General features: G+C 55.9%; 4 protein-coding genes across 4 annotated transcripts; 2 read left to right on the forward strand and 2 right to left on the reverse strand.

Moving 5' to 3' along the window:
* Positions 1-658: 658 nt before the first annotated feature.
* Positions 659-4,125, reverse strand: SPT7 (SAGA histone acetyltransferase complex subunit spt7; the record flags this gene model as incomplete). The annotated part of the gene is made up of 4 exons (XM_024468391.1): positions 659-664; positions 734-1,819; positions 1,872-3,013; positions 3,063-4,125. The coding sequence occupies 4 exons, from the start codon at positions 4,123-4,125 to the stop codon at positions 659-661; spliced, it is 3,297 nt and encodes a 1,098-aa protein (XP_024322852.1).
* Positions 4,126-4,778: 653 nt separating this feature from the next.
* On the forward strand, positions 4,779-5,779 carry VC83_04764 (uncharacterized protein). Its single transcript, XM_024468392.1, has 2 exons — positions 4,779-4,881; positions 4,960-5,779. The coding sequence occupies exons 1-2, from the start codon at positions 4,857-4,859 to the stop codon at positions 5,568-5,570; spliced, it is 636 nt and encodes a 211-aa protein (XP_024322853.1). The 5' UTR covers positions 4,779-4,856; the 3' UTR covers positions 5,571-5,779.
* On the reverse strand, positions 5,768-7,801 carry VC83_04765 (uncharacterized protein). The gene is made up of 2 exons (XM_024468393.1): positions 7,531-7,801; positions 5,768-7,482 (listed from the first exon to the last, which is right to left on the reverse strand). Exons 1-2 carry the CDS (start codon positions 7,659-7,661, stop codon positions 6,000-6,002), a joined length of 1,614 nt encoding a protein of 537 aa, XP_024322854.1. The 5' UTR covers positions 7,662-7,801; the 3' UTR covers positions 5,768-5,999.
* A 171-nt stretch (positions 7,802-7,972) lies between these two features.
* On the forward strand, positions 7,973-10,875 carry VC83_04766 (uncharacterized protein; the record flags this gene model as incomplete). Its single annotated transcript, XM_024468394.1, has 1 exon — positions 7,973-10,875. Exon 1 carries the CDS (start codon positions 8,425-8,427, stop codon positions 10,873-10,875), a length of 2,451 nt encoding a protein of 816 aa, XP_024322855.1. The 5' UTR covers positions 7,973-8,424.

The raw sequence follows: 10,875 nt of genomic DNA on the forward strand, positions 1-10,875 counted from the left end.
TATCAGACGGATTTTAAAGACGCAGGATGTATTTTAAGACTATCCAGCGCTTAGTTCAGGTACAACACGCATCAATACAAGCACCCCCCCTTTCCATCCCCCTCCCCCATTCTCCAAGCCCCCTCCCCCCTCCCCCCTCCTCCCTCCACAACGAACCAAACAAACACAAAAAAAAACACCCCCATCTCCAAAAATCCCACCCACAAAATAAAAGCCTAAGTAACAAGAGAAAGAAAGGCAAAACCAGAAAAGACGATGACTCCTCCTCCCCATCCACCCGTTTCCAATGCAAAAAAAGAAAGACAAAAAGACAAAAATGAAGGCAACAAGACGAGATGATAAAACAACAACAACGGAACTATTATCGCCCCCACGCTTTGGGCTGGGGGCTGGTTATCTATCGTACAGTACAACCAGTTGATGCGAGAACGGATGTGGCCCCGGGTGATGGAAACCATATGAACACAGATACCCTTTTTATATACTTCTCTCCCCTCCCTCTTCCTCCCATCGTCGTCGGTGTGGTGTGTGTAGATGTAGAAGTCGACATTCGCAAGGCGTGCGCGATTTGCCGTCTTCCACAGCACAGCTGGCTCCGTCAAAGACACACCCCCACACCCCCCCCCCTAAAAAAAACCACCTTCCCCCCAATCACCTCTCAATACTCTCCGGGCTAATCGGCCCCACCGGCCCCCCCTCCTCCTTCCCCCCCCCCTTTCCCCCCCCATCTCACTATCCACCCTCTCCATCCCCACCGCCACCGGCAGAATCCTCTTCTTCCCCCCTTCTCCGGACTCCCCGCCGCCGTCTTCCCCCCCCCAGCAGCGATGCTGCCAGCCCCATTAACCAACTCCACCCCTCCCTCAAGCTTCTTCTTCTTCTTCGCATTCCCCACCTGCTCCTTGAGTGGGCGCTTCCGCGGACTCGTAATCTTGCCCGTCGGCGGGAGGCGCGGCTTCGGGAACCGCTGCTTTAGCGGTAGATCCTCGTCTTCCACCAGCGGCTCGTCGGAGTTGGCGTGTAGCTTGGCGAGGAAGAAATTCTTCACCAGCCCGATTTGCGATTGTATGTTCTCGCGCGTCACGGGGCGGAGCGTGGGGAGCGCCTCGAAGAGCGTTGCGGCCGTGGGGCCAGCGGCGGGGTTATTGGCGTTGTGCGCACTGTGGACCTTGGCTTGGAGGAGGTGCAGCGGTACTGAGAGGGACGCGAGACCGAATTCCCTGTCGAGGCCTAGTTCCTTGAAGCCGAAGAAATCCTCGTCGATGTCGTCTGCGAAGTCGCCGCCGACGAACTGCTCGCTGCCGTCGTTGAAGGCGCCTACGCCGTCTGTGCCGGCGTCCACGAGTGCCGGGCGGAGAAGGTCAGTTAAGTGCGCCTTCATGCGCTCGTGCATGACGCCGAGCTTAGTGCCGAAGCGTTCATTGTCATCCTTGGCGTAGCTCTCGAGCGTCTCGACGTCTAGCCCGCTTTCGCTGAGGGTATGCAACATGACCTCCTCGTTGGTGAAGCGCTCCTGCCACTCTGCGCCGTTCTGGGCCGCGAGTCCCGTGGCGGGTACCTTGGGCGCCTCGCGGTAAATAGCGAATGTGCGCGCGATCTTGGTGAAGTAGTCGGCGGCTATGTCGGTGATGACGTCGAGGGCTGAGGGCTGTAGCTCCTCAAACCCGGCGTGGTAGCAGAGCTTGCCAACGGAGCGGCGGAGGGCGGCTTGGCACACCCATTTGGACATCACGGGGCCTTCGTCGGATTGGACGTATGGCTCGATGTCGGCCTCATAGAAGGGCTGGGGGTTATACTTTTGGAACTGGTTGTTGTACATCTATGACAGGATTAGCATATCGTAAGACATATAATATCGATAAATAGCATACCTGAGTCTGTAACTGCATCTGCTTGACTACTCCAATCTTCGAGCAGATCTTCCTAGTCTCCTGCATTTGCCTCATATTGCTCTCCATCCGTTCCGTCAGCTTGCTCTGCGGCGATCGGAAGTGGCCGGCGGGAACCATGCGCAGGAACTCGCTTGCCTCGACGAGATTCCCCGACGCATCTTCGACCCACTGTAGCTTCTCAGGCACATCTGGGATAGCTGATAGCGGATCATAGTAGTCAGGCAGGACGCGTTCGTCGTCGCCTCCCTCCATACCTTCAGCCAGAGTCTCCGATCCTTTGACAGGTTCCTTCCCATCAGCAGCTTTGGAGTCAATCGCATTGCCGCCTTCCGCTACATTATGCTGGCGAATCCATCTTCTCATGCCAGCCTTTGTTCTAAGAAGAGCGGGCTCATCAGGGTTGAGCCTGTCGCCTTTGAAAAGCTTATGTCTTTCCTTCGCAGCGAGGGCCCGGTCTTTCTTAGTGACCTGCTTCCAAACCCGGTACTCCTCATCCTCCTGGAGATCCTCTGCAGCAGCGCCTAGCGCCTGGCCAAGCGCCATCCCATTCAAAGACGGTCCGTCAATATCCATCATATCAGCCTGGCTCCCCGTCCCAGGCATTCCGCCGGGGGTGGGCGAGCCAGAGCCGTTCTGGCTGCCTTCTACCCCGAAATCCGAGCCCTCGTGGATCAGATTGCCAATCACGCTGTTGAGGGGAAGCACGGGCTTTTGGTCTACGCCAGGTGTGCTCTCGGCGCGACCAGGCGCGACCTTGCGTGCCTTGGAAGAGCCCTTGACGCCTGTCTTGCCAGGTGCCTTGCGCCCTCGCGATGACATAATCGGCTCATCGTCGCTTTCATCGCCAGCATCATCCTCGACGCCATTTTGTTTGCGTCTTTCTTCGGCTTCGACTTCGGCTCTAGGTCTAACCACGATATCTGGTATTAATGGCACCAGCTTCTCTGCCTCCCTCCGCATGCAATTCGCGTTGCGGCGAAGGGGGTGGCTGGGGTCGGCATTGTATTTGAGGCAGTTACTCCATATCAGATCGAGGTCTGAAACGAAGTCTGCTTTGGATTTATACAAAAATGTCTTTAGCTTTTTCGTCATCTGTCCTAGATCCATTGGTGTTTTGATGACTGAAGTGATTAGCCTTGCTCTCAGAGTAATTCCTCTCACTATACTTACTAGCATTGTAGTCTGGCGCATCTCTCTTATTCACCCTCGTGAGGAAGGGCGCAGAGTACTCTGTCATCGCCTTGAGCTCGCTCAGCACCTTCTCAGCGGCTTCATATAATTCCTCCTGGCCAACGTTCTCCTCGCTGGCCCATTTGCTTCTATTCTTGCGGACCTCATTCATCAATGACCGTAGCTCGGCATCTGATGCGCGTACTTGGTCGCGCTTTAGGTCTATGCGCGCGATAAGGTGCTTAAGGGTCAAGCTCGACGCGCCCAGGTTCGCACTGGACAGTGTGCCGTGGTGCTCTCCATTGGGGCCATTCCCACCATGCGAGTTATTTCCGTGGTCCATCTCAGCATCAATCTGCTTCTCGCTCTCCTCCAGCTTCTGCTGCTCCAGCATAGCCACGCGATCATTCTCCAAGGTATAGAAAAAGGTGTTGAAGCTCCTCTTCACCGCGTCCTCTGTAGCTTTCTTAGCAGCTTCCAGCTGCTTCCTCGCATCTTCCGACGTCTTTGGTTGTGTTTGTGATGTGGATTCCTTCTCTTTATCAGATTGCTTTGATGGTGATTTGTCGCTCTGTTGCGCGGGGGAGCTCCCAGATTTCGAGGGCGAAAGCAGATTTCCGGAATGCTTGCTCGTGAACTGTGGTCGAGTATCGCCCTCCTCCTCCTCATCATCATACTCATCATAATCCTCATCGTCGTCCACAGCGCGCCCCCCCCTCTTCGTCGCGACCTCCGGCACTGCGTCCTCCATCTCAGCATCCATCACCACCACCCCCTCCCCATCCGCCAGCTCCTCCTCCCCCACCCCCCCCCCACCAAACAACCTTGCAATCCTCGCCTCACTCCTCCTATACAGCTCCCTAAAAAGCTCCACCTGTCCGCCGCCATCATCCTCCTCTCCATTATCCTCCCCTGCTACGGCCGCCACAGCGACCACTTGCGCACTCTGCGAATCTTCAAAGCCATCCTGCGACGCCCGCCCCGCGTCCGCACATCCAATGCCCCCGTCGATCAGTCGCGGCGCGTCGGTGGCGCCCAGCGGCGCGGCCCCGATGCCAGACATGTTGCGGCGTCAGCCAGAGATGGGTCGCGGCGTGGGTGAGCTCGCAGCATCCGCGCGCGGTCGCGGCGAGCTGTCGGGGCGCGGCGCGTGCTCAAGTCCGGTACTGGCGCGCGGCCTGCATTGGGAGATGATGTAGCTGCGATTTTGGGGCGTGGCGGATGCGTGGTGTCGAGATATTTGATGGATTGTCAAGGCCTGTTTTGGTCCTGGGGTTGGACTGACGTTGGAGCGCGGGCGAGGTTGGGTGCTAGTAACGAGAGGGAACGGTGGACTGTACTGGACGGTGCAGAACACCAAATTATTTACTAGGCCGAGGGTGAACTACGATTAATTATATCTCGCCCGCGAAGAAGGGTAATGGGTATTATAAAAATCTATATATATTCAAGATCATTATCTACAATTCGACCCATATAATGTTCCCCGTCCCATTGCTAAATTGTGGATTTATTGACGCTGTTTTCCCCAGATCCCCACAGAACATCAGACAGATTTATTACAGATCACGTGGTCAAACACAATCATATTCACGTGATAACACACAGATTCATTCACGTGACTATATGCACATTTAGAGCACGTGACATGCAATCATAATGCATAAGTTACGCATATGTGAGACCCTTCGAGAAAGCACACCCCAGCCTCGCCTTCCGCAAAAACCACAACTCACCAGACAATGCTCTAAGCCATCCCAATCACCCACCACTCCCAATCAACAACTCAATACCATGCGCATCCGACTTCCCTTCGCCGGTAAGCCCCTTCTCCCCCCCAATCCCCCCAGCTTCCCCCCCACCGGTCCCCCAAGACAAGGCTGACGTACCTCCCAAGGAGCCTTCCTCATCCTCCTCCTCGGCGCCGCCTACCTCGGTCTCTCCTCCCTCCAACTCGGCCTGCACATCAACGACAAAGCCCTCCACACCCTGACCTTTTTCCTCCTCACCCTCTGCTTCTACTGGATCCTCGACACCTCGCGCCGCCGCACCCTCAACCTCACCCTCTCCATTTGCACCTTCCTCCTCGGCATCGGCTCCGAATTCCTGCAAGCCCTCTTACCAAACGGGCGCGACTTCGACGCCTACGACATCCTCGCCAATGTCCTCGGGAGTCTGGCGGCGGTGGGGCTGAGTACCTGGTATCATAAGCGGATGGTGGAGAGGAAGAGGTTGAGAAAGAATTATACCGCCGTGCCGGGCGAGGATGGGGATATGGATCTTGAACTGGGAGAGGGATCCGGCGCGCAGGAGAGTGGTGTTGTGCCGGGGCATACGGCGCCCGCGGCGGTGAGTTTGGAGGAGGAGGTTGATGCGTGGGATGAGAATGCAGAGGATACTTGGGAAGAGGATGATGCTGGCGTTGTGAGTCCGGAGGGGAAGGCGGGGAAGGCGCCGAGTGCTAGTAGTAGGGGGGATGAGGGGGAGGGGAAGAAGAGGGCGGATTGAGTTGAGCGGGGATGATGGTGGGATATTTTGATGATGGATATGATGAGAGGTCGTTGGGTGTTCGGCGTGTATACCATTCGAAAGGAAAGGGTGATTTTTATATAGGTTCGGGAGAGGGGTGTGTATTTTTGTGCTGTAGGATCTATAAACAGTCTGCTTTGAATACACGGCCTTGCTAGATAGGGTTTTAATTCAATGTTGGAAATATGTAATTGCATTTAGCCATAAACGCCCACCGTTGACAACCTTTGTTTGCATGCCATCCGAGACAACCGCTCGACGACTGCAGAAGTGCAGTCGTCGAGCGATTGCCGCTGCAAATACGATAGCCCGCAGTGTAAATCTAAATTGGTACCACTAATAGCCGCTGCAAGCATCCTCCTCGATTCTCCATGCAAGTCTCCATCCCCAGAATCCCTATTCCCAGAACTAGAAAGTAACCGATCGCCTCGACTCAACAGGCGAATCCGGTGGGCTTCCTCCATTGACGTACATATACAACCGACTCAGATCTTTCACCTTCAATCCAGTCGTCTCCCTCGGCGCTTTTGAGATCTCGTCTGCATCGGTCTCCACCGCCAACTCCCCATTCGAAGACGACGCTATCGGCGTAGACGGCGGATGCAACGACGTCCCCCCATTCTTCCCCGGGATCTCAAAAGACGTAAACGGATACCTCGCATCCGACACCCTAACAAACTTCTCCGGATGCGCTGGATCTCCCTCGTCATCCCCAAGATGCACATGCATATCCCACACCCCCCCCTCCTCAAACACCACTTCCCTCATCTTCCGATTCAGAGGAAACAACCGGTCGAGATAATGCTGCCCCAACAAATGCCCACTCTCCGGCACCTGAAACACCCGTCCCTGATACCCCCCCCTCGCCTTCCCGCTTTCGATACCAACTTCTCCTCCCGCTGCAGCCAAGGCTTCAGTCCTCATCGCCGCCGACTTCGCCACCGCAGGGAGGGGGTTGATACTATGCAGTATCCCCCATCTTGACACGAAATCTCGCTCGTTGGCGTAGTGCTCTATATACGATATCGCGCTCGCAGTGGGGTGCTTGGCAGTGGGCTTCGCAGAGACGCGGGGGTTGTTGAAGTGGTTCGCTGCGCACCCAAATGTGTAGATCTCGAGTTTACTCAGCGTCTCCTGGCTGAGTTGCTCGAGGAGCCAATCGACGATTAGACCGCCTTGGATGCCGCCCTGGGAGTGAAGGATCAAAACGACTTTGTTGACGGGGCTTAGCATCGCCACGCGGAGAATCTCGTAGCATATCCGTACATCGTTCGTGCAGTAGTCGAAGGTCCGCTCGATGAGGCACTGGATGACGTCGAATAAGATGCCGGAGGTGCGGTTGAGTGCGCCGCGGACGGGACGCTGGAAGGTGAGGGACAGACGGTCGATGTTAGCTTGCATCCAGTGCCTCCCGACTGCGACGCCATTGATAAAGATCCATTCCTCGTCCGCGTGTGCGCCGAGCTGTTTCAGGACCGCGGGGTTGGATTCGAAGGTTCCCTGGGAGCCGTTGAGGCAGTAACAGAACATCTTGTTGAGTGAGACGAAGACAAAGACGTAGAGGGCTACCATCCAGACGGGGAAGAGGAGCCAGAGGGGCGTGGAGAGGATAAAAAAGCCCTGTGTGATGAAGAGGATCACGTGGTTGAAGACGGAGAAGATGTTGCCGGGAGACGGGTAGAGCTCATCGTAGGATCCGGTCGGCCAGGGGCGCCAGGGAGTGACGATGGACAAGATGGAGGGGAGGAGGTGGAGGAAGGTGATGAGGTCGGAGCGGAGGAGTTGGCAGGGTGAGGAGGTGTAGGCTAGTGGCGCGCTGGGCTTGGAAAAGGGGATGAAGGGCGGGAGGTTATCATCTCCGGCGCTGGCAGACATTTTGGAGTAGTGGACGCTGAAGAGCCTAAGTATTCATACTCTCAAAGAAGAGTCTAGGGGTTACCGCAGATGATCCCCGACTTTGGTATGATTCAGAGCTGAGGATGAAGTTAACACAAGAAGGAGGGTGTAGGAATGCGGCTGGTGATGATATATATTATAAGATGTCTCAAAGAGGCAGGGGGGAAAGTTCATCCCTTGGTAGGCGGCTACGTGGTAGAGTAGGAAGGAAGGATGAGACTGGGACGAATGATGGATTTATATATATATTTATTCATGCATATATATCCGTATATAACCATACATATCTGGTCAGCTGAACAGCAGCTGAAGAGCACATGATTTTGATGCTGAACAAACAAGAACAGGCGATCTAACAAGACTCCCCAGTCACATGACCTATTTCTATTTTTACTCTACGCGTTTAGATAGTGGGTGATAACTTTGTTTACTTGCTTACGGTGTAGTCTAAAGCTTCATCTCTCTCTACCAGGTCATATACCGTAAGTTGGGAGTTGGGAGTTGGGAGTTGGGAGTTGGGAGTTGTTGGGCTACACTCGACCATCAGCCGCCAAGTGTAAACAAACCCAGACGCGTCTATGGACACACACGGCGCGTCTCAGCCTCTCATCCCGAACCACCTTTGAAAGGCCCTGGTTTGTGTTTACTTCTTTCCTATTACGGCCAAGGAACCCTTGATCCAGGGCCCATTTATGGACCGCCGTGACTCGAATGTTTTGACTTCTCTTGCCCTCTTCTCTCTCTCTCTTCTTTCTCCTCCCATCGCGTCTCTGTTGGTGTATCTGTTCATATCTGTTCATGTCTCCTCGTTCATGGTCACTGCCATGAAGCATTTCTTTTCACCATAATTCACCACACGAGACTACTAATAGCAGCAACCTGTGATATACACATTCAACAAGAGACTACTACAACTAGCCCCCACCGCCATCCAACAATGACAGACCTTCCCAGTCCTGCTCCCTCGAGCTCTACCTTCCACGATGAGCTCCCAATAGCTCTCAGACGAGCCCGGAGAAGCTGCTCAAACCAGAACCTCCTACAAGATTCTCCCTCCAAGCCTTCCCGCCGAAGCAACCGCGTCTTTGGAATCGAAACCCCCCCAGCAACTCCCCAACGGGGAAAGAAGCGTGTCAGGTTCTCTGATCCAGGCCCTGCTATTGCAGCAGCCACTGGCTTAACGCCCTTCATCTCCCGGCAATTCTCGATTTCCACGCCCTCGAGCAATCGCAGGCACTCGGCCCCCAGCCGATGGAATCTTGCACAAGATTATACCCCGCTCTCAGGCACTCTGCAGTTTGCACCACTCCGTCAAGTCCTCGATGGAAGAGTCAAGAGACGCATCCGAAGAAACCGACTGAGCGAGGAGATCAATACTATCGAATGGGGAAAGAAACAAGAGAAGAAGGCTGAGCGGGGAGAGATATCGAGGCTTCAACATGCACTCCGCCAGAAGGATATCGAGCTACAATACCTACGCGAAGAACAAGAAACGGCAAGCCAACTAGGTGGCGAAGCTCTGACTCCAACGGCTCGAGTACACGACCTCGAAGCACAAGTCGCTGAGCTCAAAGCAGAGTTAGAGAAGAGGGAAGTCTCCGGACAGGATGACCCCAACTGGACTATGGCGGCCCGTGACCCATACGACGAGGATGCTTTCATGCAAGATTATGATAACGACTTCGACGACGGCATGACCGAGATGATTATCAGCACCCCACTACGCCGCTCCTTCCCCTCACCACCCGCAACAGTCCCCAACACCCCCAGCAAACGGCCAATCAACCACACCATCGGCATCCAAGCCTCACTACCCGACCCCTCCAACCAACTTCTACAACAGCAGCTCCAAACCCTCCAAAACGAACTCGCCTCCCTCACCAAAACACTCGAGCTCAGCACCAGCACCCATGACCGCCTCTCCGCCAAGCTCGCCCCCTTCATAACCCCCATCGACGCCTGCCCCCACGAATCCCTCGATTTCGCCCTCGACAGCGTCCTCACCCACCTCGCCCTCGCCCAATCCTCGGAGCTCGAATCAACACACCGCTTCACAGCCCTAACCACCGAACTCCACGCCCTCTTTCCCACCACCACCACCAGCACACCCTCCGGCGCCTCAGCTGAAGAAATCATTCAAGCTCTCCACTCCCAATTCCGCGCCGCCCGCCTGGAACTCGAGTACCTCCTCCCCGGCGAGCAGCCAGAGGGCTTCGACAACACCGCCCTCCTCTCCATGCTCCTCGCCCGCCTCCGCCAACTCGTCGACAGCGTAAAGCGCCAGGACGACCATATAGACCAGTACCACGAGCAGGAACTCTCTCTGCGCTCCCAACTCTCCGCGCGCGTCTCCGCCATGCAAGGACTCCGAGAGAAACTCGCCAGCGCAGACGTCGTCATCCGCACCCTCGAGCGCGAAGTCGGCGACAAGGACGCGGGGTTACGCAAACTCACCACTGCGCTGGAGAGTTACCGCACTGAAGTCTCGAATCTGGAAACTCTCATCTCCCGACTGGATGTCGAGCACACCGCTACGCTGGAATCGGCAAAACAACAACTCACTGACCTCCACGCCGCGGCGGAATCACGTATTCAGGAGGAAATGAACAACGCTGTCACCATCCAGGGGCAGGCTGAGGAGCGAATTCGCCAGGGGATGGAGAATGCTGCGTCGATACAGGCACAGTCCGAACAACAGACTGTGCAGGCGGCTGCGGAATCGGAGTTACATGACTCCCTCATTCGCGAGCTGGACGCGCGTCTCTCGTGCGCGATTGAGGCTGCGGATGCTCTGCGTGGTGATCTGGAGGAGCTGGCTACCGCCCACGCTGCCGAGACATCCGCTCTCCGCGCCCTATCCACCCAGCGCGAGACAGATCACGGCACGTCCCTCGCCCTCCGCGACGCGCGCGTCTCGGAACTCCGAGAGGAAATTGAACGCGTCAACGCGGCGCTCAAGGGAGCACATGACACGATCGCGACGCTGGGGAGGAGGGTGAGGGGGTTGGAGATCGTGGTGGAGGGGGAGAAGATGAGGGGGAGGGAGGGGGTTGAGAGGATTAGAGGGGAGCTGAGACGGGTGCTTGAGATGGGGAAAGGTGGGACGCCCGGGAAGGGGGGTGCTAGTAGGGGGGTTAGGAGGGCGTTGGGGCTGGAGATTAATGGTGGGGTTGAGGGAGTTGATGGGGGTCTGGGTGCTGGGGTAGGCGAAGGGGTAATAGAGGGACCGAAGGTGGGTGTGGTGAGACAGGGAGGTTTGTTCGATAAAGAGCTTGCCAGACGGAGAAGTGATAGTCTAGGCGCGGGAGGGGAGAAGAAGAGGAGGAGGTATGATTCGGGGCTTGGGTTTTTGGATGAAGAGGAGGGGGAGGGTGGACGGGCGCTTTAG

This window comes from Pseudogymnoascus destructans (assembly GCF_001641265.1).
Source record: "Pseudogymnoascus destructans isolate 20631-21 unplaced genomic scaffold scaffold_15, whole genome shotgun sequence".
Taxonomy (NCBI): Eukaryota; Fungi; Ascomycota; class Leotiomycetes; order Thelebolales; family Thelebolaceae; genus Pseudogymnoascus; species Pseudogymnoascus destructans.